Source organism: Theobroma cacao, chromosome 9, assembly GCF_053813885.1.
Source record: "Theobroma cacao isolate CCN51 chromosome 9, ASM5381388v1, whole genome shotgun sequence".
NCBI lineage: Eukaryota > Viridiplantae > Streptophyta > Magnoliopsida > Malvales > Malvaceae > Theobroma > Theobroma cacao.
This window is the reverse complement of record NC_142647.1, coordinates 1,117,211-1,134,640: the sequence shown is the minus strand read 5'-3', so window position 1 is coordinate 1,134,640 and position 17,430 is coordinate 1,117,211. Positions and strand designations below refer to the sequence as shown.

General features: G+C 36.7%; 3 protein-coding genes and 1 pseudogene across 4 annotated transcripts; all 4 read right to left on the bottom strand.

The window, feature by feature from the left end:
* Positions 1-872: 872 nt before the first annotated feature.
* LOC18587751 (protein PHOX1) lies at positions 873-4,148 on the bottom strand. The gene is made up of 3 exons (XM_018128477.2): positions 1,946-4,148; positions 1,581-1,828; positions 873-1,247 (listed from the first exon to the last, which is right to left on the bottom strand). Exons 1-2 carry the CDS (start codon positions 3,966-3,968, stop codon positions 1,680-1,682), a joined length of 2,172 nt encoding a protein of 723 aa, XP_017983966.2. The 5' UTR covers positions 3,969-4,148; the 3' UTR covers positions 873-1,247; positions 1,581-1,679.
* Positions 4,149-5,064: 916 nt separating this feature from the next.
* On the bottom strand, positions 5,065-9,182 carry LOC18587750 (uncharacterized). 2 transcript variants are annotated; one of them, XM_088809455.1, is made up of 6 exons: positions 8,390-9,182; positions 8,139-8,294; positions 7,941-8,015; positions 7,705-7,851; positions 7,461-7,607; positions 5,065-7,367 (listed from the first exon to the last, which is right to left on the bottom strand). In XM_088809455.1, the coding sequence occupies exons 1-6, from the start codon at positions 8,871-8,873 to the stop codon at positions 5,179-5,181; spliced, it is 3,198 nt and encodes a 1,065-aa protein (XP_088665581.1). In that variant the 5' UTR covers positions 8,874-9,182; the 3' UTR covers positions 5,065-5,178. The 2 variants fall into 2 exon arrangements, with proteins under 2 accessions (XP_088665581.1, XP_088665582.1); XM_088809456.1 differs by having other exon boundaries at positions 5,065-7,364; positions 8,390-9,181.
* A 429-nt stretch (positions 9,183-9,611) lies between these two features.
* Positions 9,612-13,057, bottom strand: LOC18587749 (calcium-binding EF hand family protein). The gene is made up of 7 exons (XM_007011732.3): positions 12,534-13,057; positions 12,386-12,453; positions 11,897-12,120; positions 11,717-11,800; positions 11,395-11,608; positions 10,599-10,895; positions 9,612-10,346 (listed from the first exon to the last, which is right to left on the bottom strand). The coding sequence occupies exons 1-7, from the start codon at positions 12,907-12,909 to the stop codon at positions 10,131-10,133; spliced, it is 1,479 nt and encodes a 492-aa protein (XP_007011794.3). The 5' UTR covers positions 12,910-13,057; the 3' UTR covers positions 9,612-10,130.
* Positions 13,058-16,348: 3,291 nt separating this feature from the next.
* On the bottom strand, positions 16,349-16,919 carry LOC18587748 (gamma-glutamylcyclotransferase 2-3 pseudogene; annotated as a pseudogene).
* Positions 16,920-17,430: the final 511 nt, after the last annotated feature.

Genomic DNA, 17,430 nt, shown 5'->3' with positions numbered 1-17,430 from the left:
AAAATATAAGCTGCATTTCAGGTGTATTGCTCTCAATGCTGCACACGTGCATTTACCATCTTAGGATCAAAGTTTGGTTAAGTTGGTAATTTCATGCGCGGAATTATTTCCTAATTAAACCATTCTACACTGTCATTTTGAATGTATAAATACTCCTTCTGTCCCTTTATTTATCCATTTTTTTTAAAAAAAGTATTTTAAAATAATTTTTTAGATATTAATATTCTTAATTTTTTATATTATAAATTTAATTTTTTTAATTTTTCATATTAAAAAGCATTGAATATTTGTACTTTTAAGAAAAAATCAAAATTTAATATAAAATACATCAAAATTAAAATTTTTGAATATAATGCTTGAAAAAACTCCTAAATTATTTAAAAATATTCAAATAAATTTTTATTTTTTATTAAATTTAATTAAATCCATACATTATTATTTTAAGTCGAATAAATATTTATAATTAATAATTAATTAATTATTATTAATTAAAATATCAATTTAAATAATTGCAACATTAAATCACATCAGTACTTAATTGATGACATATCAACTTGATCAATCAATCATTAGTTATAAATAGTTATTTAATTTGAAATAAAAATATCAATATTTGATTAAACGTAATAAATATATAAACTTATTTACATTTTTTAAAATAATTTAAGAATTTTTTCAAGTTTGGAACTTTGCTCTAATCCAACTCCACCTTCCTGTCAAGCACCATCCCTTCATTAAGGATTTTGCCTTCTTATTCTTTGCGGAAAATAGCAAAAACAAAAGGAAATGGAATTGCCATCAAAATTATATATAAAATCAAATCCCAAATTTCACTGAATTCCACTCTGAAATATAACACATGAAAAACAAAGTATCAAGAATGCTACTAACTTGAATACCAAGAAAACATTCTTACACTGTATGAACAGCACAGAATATTACAAGCTACAACTGAGCAAACAAATAGAAATGTACAACAAATCGATGACCTACATGAATAACAAACATGGTGGTCTTGCAACCAATTATTACCCTTTGGAAATGAACCAATCAAATCATATACCACTATCCTCAAACTGTGAAAAATATCTCCCAAAAAAATGACAAAAAATGAATGACCAAACTGGCTACATGCCCAATCACAAACTGCACTTTCAATATGGAAACTAACTCTTGACAAACTTTTGCTCCTTGCTTCCTAATGCAACGAACGTGCCGGACAGAACAGTCCATAGACAAAAAGAGACCTGCAATTATGGAAAAGATCAAACGCGATATACGTCCTTAGTCCAATTAGCAGTATACATGGATTGAAAGGAATCATAAATCAAACGAGATTAAAGACCATGTAGCCAAGGAAAAGAAAAAAGGACAAATGATTGACTTAGAAGCCAGGACCCGTCTAAAACCACATATGTGAGTTCGGTTTGTGACTGATTAAAATGACTGGATCACATGCCATGTTAAAAACAGTTTCTTTTTTCATAAACGACTAGATCACACCAAAAATGATTAACAGTTAAAAGATTAAGGTAATCGTGGAAATTGCAGATAAACAAGCTGAACAGAATTAACCTTACCTATCATAGTAGCACACAAACACTGATCTTGGAAAATGAATTAAACAAAACTGACGGACTTGTCTAATGCCCCAAAAGAATACCCAATCAGCAGAAAACTTAAAGATGCTCCAAGACAGAATGAAGCTTTGGAGCCCGGCGACGGAACAATGGTTCTAGCCGGAATGATGGAACACCAATTTGCCACCTTTTCACATCATACATCTCATTCCATGCCTGTACGATCTCATCAATTTTGAATCCTAACCCTGCAATAAAATTAAGGGGATCAATTTTTCCTAATAAACAATTTTCCTAACGGCAACAGAAGTGACAACAAAACAGGTGCAATAAGAGAAGTTTACAGATGAATGCTTTGTATATACCTTTCAATGCAGTGTTGTTGGAACAGTGGTTCTTTATCATAACAGCTATATCCGTTGGAGAAGCTCCAGCAAGTTCAAATTTCTCAACTGCAACCTCCAAACATTCTTCCCAAGTTGGCAACCCAAGCTTGTACTCCACAACAGAACGCTCATAAAGCAAGGTACCCCATAACAGGTATATCTGTGAACTCATGTTCGCAGCCTGCTCAGCAGCTTCTTCAGCAGAGACATCTTTAAACAGCCCATCTAACCCCATTTTCTGCAAAAGGGCCTTATACTTATCAAATTTGGAGAGTCCATTCAGTCGTCGCTCCTCCATTTCCTCCCACATTTGCATACCCTTCTCCATGCTGTCCTCTGCCTTGTTATAAAGCTGCAGGACTTCCTGGGAAGGCCCAGTCTCTAGATCAATTTTGCTCCCAATTGCATGGTACCAACAGAGTTTTGCTTGCTCAAACTGCTGTTGCCCCAATGCAAGAAGACCTTCATAAAAATCAGGTTTAATTGTCAATGCTTCCTCATACCTCTTTGCTGCCAATACATATTCTTTCTGTGCCCACTCATATGCAGTCTTAATCTGCACCAGTACAGATTCTGTTGAACCATCTTCTGTAAAGAACACATGCTTCCTTGCCCTGGACATGTGAACATTTCCCCAATTGAATAATGCCAAAGCAGCCATCTCTTGGAACTTATCTGCAGCAATTTCAAAAAGCTCCTGTGCTTCTTCACTCGTGACAGCATCCTCCATTGCTTCCGAGTATAATTTCATCCCAAGTTCATGAAGATCCAAGTAAGAATCAGAATCAAACCCAACATGGTTCTTGAACAGTCGTGCAAACTGGACAATCCAATCCTCCACGCATGTTCCCTGGATAGCTTCTACACCATGATCTGCATTACCATTCCCAACAACATTACTCAATTTCTCTTCACTCTTGACGACCTCGTCTTTACTTACTCCTTCATAAGCTGGTTCCTGGTCAGGACTAACTTCAACTATATAGAACCTAAGCGATCCTCCTGAAACACCACTAGATGATTCAGCCAACATAAGTTCATCTGTTGTAGTGATTGTAACCAAATCACCCTCTGGATCCCTGTATTTCACAAGAATACCCTTCAACCCAGGAAACCTATCCCGAACAATATCCCTCACCAATTTAATAGTACATTTGACAGGTAACTGCGCCCACCTAATATCCTCACCAAACACCAACTTCACCGTCTTTGTAATCACTGTTTCTTCCTTAACAGCCTTCTTCTCTTCCTCAATAGTCTTCATAACAATCTCTTCATCCTTAACAATACTAACCTTCTTCTCCTCCACAACGACCTTATCCTCCGCCTTCTTCTCTTCCTTCACCTTATCATCACTCTTTACATCTTTCTCAACTTTTTTCCCTTTGTTTTTCTTCTTCCTCAACTTCTCTTTCACCACTTTTCTCAACCGTGAAGCCCCGGAAGGCTCATTATTAAACAACCCAATTTCATTTTCATTAACAGTAACACCCTTCTCATCCATAGCCTTCTTAACACTCTCTAAAATCTCCAAAGCAGACAAATTATTTGGCTCAATAGTTAAAACATTATAAACATCCCTATAAGCTAAATCCAATCTATTCAAAGCTTCATAACACCTAGCTCTTTTCAACAAAGCTTTGCTATATTTAGGTGAAACCTCCAAAGCCAAATTGCATTCGTTAATGGCGCGTGGGTACTCTCCGAGACCCATCTGCATATAACAAGCAGCCATGTTGCTGCGTAAATAAGCGACATCGATGTGGTTCCTAGGGAGGAGGTTAAGAGCTTTTTCGTACTTCAACATCGCGCCTTCATGGTCGCGTTTTTGGAAGAGTTTATTACCTTCTTCTTTGAGCTCTTGAGACATGTTGATGAAGATCGCCGTGTCTTCATCGAAAGCTTTCGACGTTCGATCGGCAGCGGCCTTGTTTTGCCTGCTGGCCTCGATCGCTTTCTGGGCTGCTTCTTGAATCTTCTTCTTCCCCGTCGGCTTCCCCATTCGAACCAAAAAAATTTCAAACAAAATATTAACCGAAAAGGAAACAATCCGATAATAACAAAAAAGGAAAAAAAAAAAAAAAAGAACAAACGCTAATTTCGAAAGGGAATATTATCAGATGCGATGGCGTTTTCTGGCAGAAGAAATGAAAGAAGAGATTTTTTTTTTCTTTTTTATATTTTTTTCATAATTTTTTTATTATTGTCTCTCTTAGGGTTTGCTTGTCGGGAAGAAACGTCAACGCTTTGCGTAGGCGCTGGGGGGAATGGTGGGGTCACTTTCCAAGTTAGCGCGTTTAGTGGACCGTCCAATATTCTCGTGCAGTTGTCGTGGGTCTCTTTCTTTGGAAAGTCAGGGGTGAAAATGTGGAGTTTTTCTTTGTATATTGTTCTCTTTACAACCAAAGCCGACCAATGCCCAACTCACAAAAAAGTGGCTTTGTTGGAAAATGTCTTAGAAAAAAAGCCATGTCCTTTTTTCTTTTTTTTTTTCTTTTTCTGGTTTTTGGCAATTCCAAGGGGGCATATATCGCATTGGACCAAGGAAAAAAACAGGTTTGTTTTTAACATAAAAAGGAATTAAAAAGTTTTTTTTTTCTTTTTTCTTTTTTAAAATGGTCGTATTTTTATTTTTTATATTATAATTTTTTTTACTTCTTTCATATTAAAATATTGAATATTTATATTAAAAAATAAATTTTAATATTAATATATTAAAATCAAAATTTTTTTTAATTTTTGTTAAATTAAAAAAACGTTTAAAGAAGGAAGAAATATTTGCAGAACTAATTTGTCAGTTAAACTAAATTCTGTAGTTAGTATATAATTTGCTTCTTTTAGCTGGAAAAGGGGGAGATAAATTGGCTTATTATGGTCACTCTGAAGCTTTTTTACTTTTCCTTTATTGTTTGATAAGTTAAAGAATGAATTAATTGGAGCTTTCCGATGCATCTAATGGCTGGTGATGATTTCAGATTTAAGATAGTATGGATGACAAATCTATTTGCTTCTTTGAAAAGAAGAAAATGGGTAAATGAATTTAGTATCAGATTATACTTCAATCAACAAAGGAACTAGATTTTACTGTTCTTTAGGGATTGGAAATGGATGGTAATATCATTAATATATAGCCAGGATTTTACACATTTTTAGCTCTGGGTTTTGCTGGTAATGTGGTGGGCATTTTCTTTCTATAACAAGGATGGAGATTTCTATCCATTCCGATTGGTGGACTTACAGAAACAAGTAGTGATGCAGGCATCAATCAGATGAAACCACTTCTTTCTCCAGTCCATGTTGATGTAGAGAGCAGCAATGAGCGTCACCACCACTGTTACGTAAGACACAAGGAAACTTAACCAGAAAGCCACCATCTCCATGAAACTGTTAGCTCCATGATCATCATGGCCGCCCGGTGATTCTTTCAGGGCTGAGTTACAGTCTTTCTTCAACACTAGCCCACAAAGAAAAGGATTTCCCTCGTAGCTGGTTTCCAGGAAGGTATCAAAGTGCGGTTTGTCAGGTATTTTTCCGGATAAATTGTTGTAAGCTACAGAGAAATATCCCAGCGCGTTCAGCTCTGTGAGCTGCTCAGGAATTGGTCCAGTCAACTTGTTGTGAGATAGGTCCAAGCTTTCTATGTCCTTCAGACCTGAAAAGTTTGTTGGGATTGAACCACTCAATTCATTATGTGAAATATCCAGTGCAAGAATCAGCTTCAGATGCCCCATTTCAGGTGGTATTCTGCCTGTCAGTTTGTTCCAAGAAAGATCAATTCCAGTCATGTTGTATAGAAAGTTGTTCCTGTAGAAGTCAGACCTGTTCTTGGTTGTGAACTCAGCAGAGGCTATTTCATAACCTACAGGGTTAGCATAAGAAGGCCTTTGAGATAACTTTACATAGCCGGTTTGATATGAATAGGCTGGCAACTCTTGATCAATATTCAAGGAAATAGATAAGCGAAATTTTCCGGAACGATAATCTATTTTGAACGGTATCTTGTTCAAGCAAGATGGAATAGGACCTGAGAGATTATTGTGAGAAAGATCTAGTATGGTCATCATGGAACACTGACACAACGCAGCAGGGATTCTTCCTTCCAACTGGTTTTCTTTCAGGAGAAGAATGCTCAAACTGAGATTGGAAATCCAACTGGGAATACTTCCTGTCAGGGAGTTGTTTCTGATGTCTAAAATCACTAAAGATGAGCTTCCAGAGAAGGATTTTGATATTGATCCTGTGAGCTTATTGTCATACAAGTGTACTCGAAGAAGGGATTTTGGGCTAAAGCAAGATGGGATTGAGCCTGAGAGATCGTTTTGTGAAAGATCTAGAATTTCAATGCCCTCAAGTGAACAGAACTCAACAGGAATTGGTCCTTCAAGGTGATTCCCGGCCATCAAAAGTGTTTGCAAATCAGTCAAATTTCCCATCCAAGTTGGCAGCTTACCTGATAAGGAGTTGTGACTAACATCTAGTGTCTTCAGAGCTGAGCTGTTAAGCAAACTATCTGGGATTTTTCCACGAAAGAGATTCCCATTTAAACGCAGAATTTCTAAGCTGGTCAGATTAGAAAGGTTTGGAAACATTTGGCCTGTAAGATGGTTTTTTGACAATAGGAGAGCATGTAAAGAGAAGCAACCTAAGACCAAGCTATCAGGTATGTCTCCTGAGAATTTATTGACTGACAGGTCCAAAACAAGCAGGGTTTTCATGTCACCAAACGAAGAAGGTATGCCGCCTTTGAAGGAATTCTTTGACAGATTCAGAAATTTCAGGTTTGGGAGATAGACACTAATGTTTGATGGGATATATCCTTGAAGCTGATTATTGGAGATATCAACTACTGAGATGAACGTGCTAGGACAAGATGGAAGAGGAAATTGGCCTTTGAAAGAATTATTTTTAAAATGTAGTCCTTCTATCCTTGTATTATTCTCCATCAACCAAGTAGGAAAATCTCCGTCCAAGTTGTTATTGGAGAGATCAATCACTCTAAGATCATATTGGTAAGAAAGAAATTTCAACAAGGATCCTTTATCAACTGAACAGCTTGCAAGACGGAGGATCTTCAGCTGGAAGCGTGGAACCCACATATGATCATCGATTTCAACCACTGATCCATTGTTATTACAGATAAGTTCAAAGACCTCAAGCCTTGAATGGTTAGCAAATGAGGAAAATGAGGCCAAACTTTGGAATTCATTGTGAGAAAGGGAAAGAAACTCAAGGGAAACGAGGCTAGAGATGAAAGATGAACTAATGTTCCCCGAAAACCTGTTCCTAGAGATATCCAAAACTCGAAGGGATGTCAAGGTTTCGATGCAAGGAGGCATTGTGCCTGTGAAACTGTTATAACTGATATCCAACTCTTCAAGATTCTTAAGTTTGCACAAGCCTGCTAAAATTGTCAGAAAACAAAATCAATAATAGTAAATAACTGTTAAACTTAATCCAACGAAAGCAAATCGTTTTGAAGTACAACTAGGGTTACCTAGTGAATGCAGGGTGCCATTGAGACTATTTTCTCGCAAGGATAAGCCTTTGAGAGATTTCATTTGCTCCAAAACCTGAAGAAAACTGCTGTTAAGATGACTGGAAGAGACATCCAAGACCTCCAAGTTTCTCAAACTGTTTAGCTCTAGAAAAAAAGGAAAGAAACAATCAAGATATGAGTAAACATTGATGGTTGGAAGGGGATGAAGAACTAATAATGAACTCCACGTAGTTGCGCATACCTTGAACAGTAATGGATCCTTCCAAGGAGTTTTCATTGAGATAAAGCTTCTTCAGCGAATGGAGATTCCCGAGTGATTGTAAAGTATTCATGTTGAGCTTATACGAGTTTAGATTTAGGACTTTCAGTTTGCTCATATTTCTAAGACCTGAATTAGAAATCAGCTAAACCACAGTTTTGACTAGGAAAACATTAAGTGCAAGACAGAATAACATCATAAACATTGGGTTGGTGTACCTTGAATCTCCATGAAGCTTTCTAACGGATTATTACTCAAGTCCAACTCCTCCAAGTTACGCAGAGCAGCCAGTTCTTCAAAGAACAATAATCATCAGCAAAGTTACATGACAAGAGTCTACTTCTCCTGAGTAATTTTCTAAAGAAGTGAAAAGGGTTCCTGGAGACAGAGTATATGAAGAGAAGAATGAAAAATACCTTGGAAATGAGTCGCTCCGGTCATTACATTGGCAGCCAGAGATAGAGTAGCAAGTGAAGAGATTGCTCCAACATGTACAAGAATGCTGTCATTAAAGTAGCTCTCGCTCAAATCAAGGAATCTCAGCTTGTTCAGTTTAGACAATCTTTCAAAGCCTGTTGAACAACTGAATATTTAAACCTCATTCCAATCTCACGGCAGAAAATCAGAATACTGAAATGATAAACTTAAAAAAGAAAGTTTCTTGTACCATCATTATCAACCAAACCAGAAAACATGTTTGAAGACAAGTTGAGGAAAGCCAGTTCTTTAAATGGAAGAAACAGGGAGGCGTTGAGATACACATCTTCAAATACTTCCATGGGATCCCATGAGCTGTTGAGAAAAAGCTTACTCACTCGTTGCGTCGCCTTGTCACACACCACATTTTCCCAATCACAACAGTCACCATCATCATCCTCCTCCCAAGAAGGAGGAGCATAGCTTTCGTCCGGATAGAAAGATGCTTTGAGGTCCAAAAGAGCAAACCTCTCTTCCTCATGGCAACCAAAGCAATATTTGTAATCATTAAACTGCACCAAGACCAAACAAAGCCAGAACCGGAAAACCCACTTCATGGTTTGAAAATATCTGTCGGTTGCTGCAGCTGAGAAAGAAGATAATCTTTTTTCTGACAGTAGGATTAGTTTATAAAGTGTCTCAAAGTCTTTAGGTGCTGGTTTCAAATTCTCCATTAGTCCATGATTGTATTAATTATATAGACAGAGATGGCCAACAGCTAAAGAGAATATTCAGACCATTTGTTTCCTTAATTTCTTGATAATTATCAGCTCACTGTAAAAAGGCTGATCGGATGATCTTCAATCAATCTCTAGCAGAGACTTGGTATAAGCTTAGACAAGGAGTCGTCGGAGCATTAACTAGAAAATGACGACAAGCTTGCAGTGAATTTCAAGGGTAGGCCGACAGTAGAAGGAGAGGTTTTACAGTTAGAAAACACGACCCCGATAATTAATTCCACACAAAGAGAAGTAAGTCAAAGCATTCCTACTTACTTCTTCGGTTCCTAGGAAGAAGGAAGAAGACACATTGACCTTATCTTCTTTGTTTGTTTAAAAGAGAACGGGGTGTTTTTACTGTAAGTAATATCGTATGGTCGAGCTTCTAAGTTAACTTCAAAATCCGCAAAACAACAAAAGCAAAGAAGTCAACCACGCGTATAAACCATACATTCTAGTCTTTGCCAAGAACTGACTACTCAACATTGTCTCCATATTCTTGAACAAGAATGGGTTACAATCTATCAAAGCTATATTCAAAGGCTTGGACTGGTATGCCCAGCGTCCAGGAAATTTCCTATGCATGTTTACATCTTACAACTGGCATCAACAATTAGCAATTTCCTTGTGGACAAGTAGAATCATTAACCCAGAAAAAAATGGAAAAAGATGAACAATTGTGCAAGCATACTCTTTCAAAGATGAATACTTATTCACTAAAACAATATTTACACAGTATAAGAAACAACTATACAGATTTGTGGTCTGCAGTAACGTGTAAAGGGGAAGGGACAAAAAAAAGGGGTTATAAACTGCATGAAAGGGCATACAAGGATTCGATATCATATCAACCCATGAGACAAGTCTATGCCAGGGAATATACATCATTTGTTAGCCATCCACCTCAACTTGTACAAACTTCTTATCACGATTTTGCAACAGCTTCTGATCACAAGGGATACTGATGACTAAATAGCAATCCAGATGTACCCAGATCAGCTAAGAAACAAACTGAGGCAGTTAATAGATCAGTTCTAGCCACAAGGTTAAGTAACCGATAATGCCTTGATAAGTTAACTGACAGCTATTTTCCCAGCTTCAAATCACAAGCACATTCCATAGTTGCAATGGAAGTCGGCTGATAACAGGTTCAACCTTTCGGAAAGATATCAGAAGCTTCTCCGTTGATGGAAATCCTATTGTGGAGACAGATTATGAGATCACCCGCCCAATGGAGCTATTATTTGAACAGTTCCAGCAGCAAGATAAAAGTCCCAAGATTCCTGACTCTACAGGTTGAGCAATATCCCTTTCTCTTTTAAGTAAAACTCTAACAAACTCATCTGAGCTTAAATGCCCATCGCGATTGGAGTCAAACACATGGAAAATGATCTCAACAACATTGTCAGTAAGATCTATGCCACAGACCTGTATATGCATAGATTACGTCATCATGATGTTTACTTTGAAAATTCCGTCATTTGGCAATTATTAGACATGGCAGGTTATTAAAATAAAAAACTAAATGGAAAGGTTTCTTATCAAGAAAAAGGGAAAGAATACCCAAAAAAATGATGAAACAGGGTAAGAAAATGAAAAGATGTATTATATGAATTCTAAAATGCAAAGTTATAACTGGTCAAAAAAGAAAAAACAAATCATAAACAACAAAAGACTTACATGAGATGCTGCTCGTTTGAAGTCATCCTTTGTCAATAGGCCATTTATTTTCCCATAACTAAAAAGAGCCAAAGAAAATGGCTGCAATTTTCTACGTAGCTCAGCAAAATGTTTGAATTCATCCAAATTAATTCGAATCTCCCTAAGCTGTGGCTCATCATTTAATTCATCAACCTGCTCAAGCAGCCTGCCTAAATGACTCATATCAGCAGAAGCAACCATGGATAATGCAAAATCCTTGGCTGATATGGTTCCTCGGCCTTTGTAGTCATAATGATCAAACTCCAATCTCAGCATCTACAGAATAAAATAAACATCACTTTGAATATGACAATCATCAAAATTTCTTTATGTGTGGGAGAAAGAGAAAAAGGGTAAAAAGGTAAAACACCGAAGATAAGAACAGACATTCAGTGCAATTTGCCATGCATTACAAGCATTCTATAAGTTAAAGGATCAATTTGATAAAAAAAATTCAACTCCTTCAACCATTAAAGAAAAAAAAAAGATGTATAGAAAATGCTTTTATTTTTTGTAAGGAATTTTTGGCTCACTCTTAACAGTTAACACCTATTACTCATGCTAGAAGAAAAAGCTCCAAGTTTCTCAAAACTTGGTATATGATGGACAAAAAGTCCCATGCCAAGTTAACCATGAACCATCCACGATAACCATACACATATTTTTGGGGAATTACACCAACATCAGACACAGTATAAGGACTAAAGACATGCAATCCACAAACATTATAAGAAAATGATTTCAATTTTGTCAGACTTGGGAGAAGGGGGCTCACCTCATCCTGCAATTTTTGCAAAAATTCAACAAATTTATCATGTTGTAGGCGAGCCTTTCCATCTTTGCCAAAAAAGTGCTCCACCAGACCTCCATTCTCCACAGACCCAGTAACTTTCAACCCAATGCGAAGTCCATCGCTATGGACTGCCCCTTGTCTATTATTAGCTCGCATCAAAGCCATCACTTTCTTAAATTCTTCCTTATCAATCTCCCTATGTACAGATATTTACAGTCAAATTACTAACATGTTAAGATAAAAAGGTAAGGGGAGCAAGACAGCTATTTCAAGAATATTCTCAACTAGATATAGAAATACAAACCCACTGTTGTCGACATCAAACATTTTGAATGCGGTAGAGAAGCTTGACTGAGGGATGCTGAGTAATGTAACAAAAAAGATATACCTGTTCCAAAGAAATTATTCAGACCTGTACCATCCAAATAAAGAAGAAAAAGTACATGAAAGTGTCTATTTAAATTGCCAGATATTGGTCACTTACTCTTTGAAAGATATAAGTCCATCACTGTTCGTATCAAAAAGCATGAAAAATTCTGAAGGATCACAACGTAGTTCACCAGGACTCCTTTCCCCTGACAAATAACCATCTCTAACGAGGTTGGATTCTGAAGGAGGAAAAACAGGAACAACTGCTCGCATCAGATCAGCCGGTCTCATGAGTAATTCCCCTTCCGGAGTTCGAAAAGAGGCGAAATACACAAAAACCTGCAAGCATAGAGATGCTATGAGGTAAATAACGAAACATTCATACGATACCTTATCAATACCAAACAAATATTACTAACTCAATGCAAAAAGTTGCGGGGAGTAAATTATGAATCTAAAACAAAAAGGATTGCAAGAACAAACATTATAAATAATCTGAAGGAAATAAACCCAAGATTTTCACCAATTAAATAAAGTCAACTACTTAGCAGTTAGAATTATGAGAAAGGTTACAGTTTTTTTCAACAAATATTCAGTAATTTACCTTTTCCGGTGGACTCCGCAATCTCAACCGCTTCTCATAGTTAAAGAAAACTTTTCTCCTATGCACCTCTGCAACGCTTAAAATGTAAATAAAAATACCAAAAAATATGTTTAACAATTAAAAAAGAAATTAGAACAACAGTAATAACCTCCGAAGATGAACTTCGAGCTGTAGTCAGGGAGGGCCAGTTTACGAAACGCGTTTCTCGAACCATCAACGGTGGATTCAGCAGTGGCCGTCGACCACTCAGCGAAAGACAAAAAGGGTTTCTTCAAGAAAGCAGATCTCCAATCCGAACCCGAGGTTGAGTACCAGTAGACTAATCCTAAGCTCGAACCAACCGCGATCCCCGAGATCCATTTCACGAAAGAGCTGGCAACGGAATCTTTTCGATCATCGGAGTCGATTTTTGAAGCGTTGATCGGAGGCAGCGACGAGAATTGGCGGGTCCGGAGTCGTTGTTGGATCAGGAAGAGACGGTCCGCCGACGGCGAGGATCGTCTGAGAGAGGTCAAGGAAGACATGGTTGTTGGGTGGTGAGAATTTTTCCGGCGTTTCCGAAGGCGGAGAGGGGAAGGGAGAGAGGTATCAGAGTCAAATACAAAGTGGAAAAATGGTTGAGATGGATGGATCGAGGATTTTTGGAGAATTTTATTGAATAAGGGAAACGCTGGTAGTTACTTTTAGTTGGAACAAAGGAGGCCTGAGCCAACGAAAAATCCGACAACCTGAGGCATCGAAGCTCTTTTTCCTGTTCAAGCTCGAGCCCAACCCCGATGGATACTTGGGCCTTGGCCTGACATGGCAGTGGGCATTTGCAGCTGAACAAGGAAAGGAGCATAACTCTATAATGCAATGAGCCCACATTTGCTGCTGCTGTCATCTGGTCATCAAAGGCCGGAGTTAACATTCCTAATCTAGCTTTTGTTAAAGATAATTATATAAATTATTTACTTAAATTTATTATATAATATCATTACCTAATTAGATTATAATATTTAATTAAATTAATACTACAATACTATTAGTTAATTCGAATTACATTATACATAAGATTAGTCTTATATATATAAATACATTCTTTATAATATATATAATTTCATAATATAAAATCAAAACTTCGAATACGTAAAAGAGAAAAATTTTAAAATCACGAGGTCAATTAAGATTTTGTTTCAAATATAAACAATGTTAGGCAATCTATTATTCATCATAATATCATCTAAGCTGCTTCATTTTCAATTCTCGTTGTTACTGCTTCAAACTCAATTGTCATCACTTGATTGGCTCTTTGATTTGCTTTTCACGGATTTTTTTTTTATTTTTTTGTATTTTGTATATTTTGGTGTGTCCTGTTGCCATTGATTGATTTTCCAATCTACTATAACCCTAAACATCCAAATTTCTTGTATGCAGGTGCGTCTTATCTTCAAAATAGTTTATATTGTCATTATTATAATTTTAGCCGCCTACTACACTGTTATAGTTTCAGTTGCTCACTTAAGAGAAGTCCATAAGCTTCTTGGCATCTCATTCGTGCTCTTGTACGTAGTGGTTTCAATGATGCACTTTTCCTTATCATCCTTGGATATTGTTTAAATACTGTAGTTCCAATTATTCCTTCTATGCTTGTATTAATTAAACATGGATCAAGAACAAGCAACTATGAAGCGAGGTAGGGCGAATTTGCAAAGCTAGATAGAATATAATATCATCATCTATACTGTTCTGTCACGTCCTCTTTTGTATCATTTTTCATCACGTCATTACTTACATTATATAATTAGTTTCAAAATTTACTAGTTAAAATTATATTATAGTATTTTTAATTAGTTAAAATTAGATTATAAATAAGATTAGTGTTATATATATATTCATTAAATTATGTAATTGTATACAATTTAAATTTTAATGTAATTGTATTTTAATTTCTTCACCAACAGTGCAAACTCGATCTGAAGGGTCAATAAAAGGATTGCAGAACAGAGTATACATGGAGACCAAAGGACCAGATTAATTGAAGTACATGGGTGGATTCTAATAATAATTAAAGAATTAAATATAATTTATAAAAGATAGTTTAAAATTTAAAATTATATTTGAAATAATTAATGAATTTGAATAAATATTACATTAATTTAAGTAATTTATAAAAAAATAGAATATATAATATTAAAATTATTATTTATAAATCTTGTTTGAATATTGATATGTTATAACCATTATATGATCTCGTGACGTGGAATAATTTTACTATTCAAATCCTTCTCAAACTCGATTATAAGATATTAATTAAGTACAAAAAAGGTTATCCATGGTCTTCCTTAAATATGTAGGTGTCGACGTTCCCAACAAAACAAAATCTTTTAATATCTGGATTTGGTTATGGAAGGTTTTCCATCTCAAAAAAGTGAAGCTTAAATTTTGGGTAAATAGGCCCATTTCATTTATGGGCCTCAACAAGAACTTAGTTGGGCTTTAACGTGCTCAGTCAATCTGTTTTGGTGCTAAGATCTTAGGTTCATTTTTTCAGCCGAACGTCTAACTTGACAGCTTGCAGGATGAACTGGGTTCATGAGTTTATATGGACATGGATGTTGTCAAGCCTACCAACTCCACGCCCCGTCCAGGGATGCATGAGACGCGTAGAAGGCCTGTCGTCGAGCAACCAAGAGGATTCGGCAGCAGGGAAATTACAGAGGATTTTTTTAGTTTAGAACACTTGCCCTTTCCAGACCAGCAGCTCCCGATGATCACTGTAGAAACATCTCTTCGAACCATGTCCCTAGCTAGAAACATAGGATCTCCTTACTGGAGGAAACAAAACTCAACAACCAGCCGTACTTTGCTTTTTCAGCCAGAACTGGATAGCACAACCCAGCCTTACATCCTTTTACAAAGAAAAAAAAGCGCAGCATTGTACCAACAGGAAGTGTCTCGGACAACAGAAACCAAACCAGACTATCATAACAAAGTAATGCTTGTTGAATGGAGAGTATCACTACAAGTTACTACTCCATTTAGCTATTTATCAATTTATATGTAAATATATATGCATGTACTATCTATATGTATTTTTTATACTAAATAAAAGTAGATTCATACAAAAATAAAGATAAAAGATGGTCCCCTTCAAAATACTATCAATCCCTTCCCAACCCTCTCCCATTCCAGTGATCACCCACATCTCAAGCAACCTCCTAATTCCTCCCAACAATTCACACTGCCGTAAGCAGAAACCAAGGACAGGTGATGATGCACCCCCAGGCCCCTTTCATACCCAACAATTCATTGAAAGGGCACCTTCACCCCACCCTTAAGATCTGTGATAATGCTCAAACCATCATCACCCCATCATCCCTAACACCCACGATCACAGTTCCCTCCCCCTTCCCCCCCTCCCTCCTCTCAATAGAAACCGTCCCGCCCTAGCTCACCACACACTGTCTAGAACTAAACATATACAGAAGAGGATTCCATCACGTAGGGAAGGAGCACCGTTCCTCAAAAGAATTGGGATCAAAAAATTGAAACTGAAGTTTCTTCCTTCATTTGGTTGTGGAAAGAAAGTAGTAGCAAGAACATTGAAAGGAATCACCATGGCCATGGCAGAGAATTTTTAACCATATCCACATGTAATGGAAATCCCCCCACAATAATTATACAAATTATTTACTCTTTTTTTTTTGTTAAGATAGCTTTAAATGTGAAACGCCCTCGATTTCGTCATCAAGAACAATCAGGTTTAATAGGGCAATATCCAAATTAAGAATAGGGAGACATCCTTTTCTCTACACTGTTTGCCTGTGTAGAGAAATTTATTGTTGTAGAATTGGGATGACTGTATCTGTATCCCACACTATATGAAATCTGTCGCTCCATGTAGTGGTACTGATATCCACACATCTATCATGCTGCCCTGAGTTTCTCTTTTAATTTGTTTTCCCTTTCCTCCTTTTTGCATCATGACGCAATCAGCTGCCCTTCTGAAAGAATGCGCCTCACTTCATTTGCAAGATCCATTACATGTTTATCTTTGCATCCAAGTAGAAGAAGAGCCTTTTTCTAGTTGGAAGAGGAAGTCTGTTTGGTCCCGGGGGGCCTTCAGCATTAATAATTTGTTTGGCAGTCTCTTCAAGAGAAGCAGGCCCCAAATAGTTCTTATTAAGCTTCTTGTCTGGAGATGCTATGTTCACCCCAGGAATGGCTAGAATTGTAGCTGTGGGATCAGTGAAGAAATCAAAATAAGCTTTCTTGTCATACTGCTTCTCCCTCACTTCTAAATGCGTTATCGCATTTTCTTTATCTTCTTTCTTGGATATCTTGTACGCAGCTCCCCAACAGACTTCCCCATTAGCAGGTTCCAGTGTGACGGTCCTGCCTGGATACTCCGGCGTCCCCATGTGGTCGGTACTCGCTTGGTAGAAGACATGGCGATAATCTTTGATGAAGCCAACAAGACGATCATCATAGTTAAACCCGGCTTTCCAAATAAGAGAGCCGTACCCAAATACCCACATCCCCATTTTCTTCTTTTCTTCAGTATTATTATTATTCTCTCCTTCGAGAGCTCCCACAACAGTGGAGAAAGTGAGATACAAATTATTTACTCGTAATTATTGTACAATATTATTACCTAATTAGACTATAATATCTAGTTAGACTAATACTATAATACTGTTAATTAGAATTACATTATATATAGGATTAATCTTATATATATACAGGTATTTACATTCTCTGTAATATACACAATTTCATAATATAAGATTAGAGCTTCATATTCGAAAGAGAGAGCAATCTAAAGATCACAAGGTCATTTAGAATTCTGTTTCAAATATCAGCAATGTCAGGCAGTCAATTGGTCATCTCAGATTCAATTAGCAGCAGCACATCAGCAACGGCAGGCAGTCTATTGTTCATCTCAGATTCAATTGTCATCACTGCTGCTTCAAATTCAATTGTCATCACTAGATTGGCTCTTTGGATTTCTTATCAAGGATTTTTTTTGTATTTTGTTTTTTTTGGCGTGTCTTATTACTATT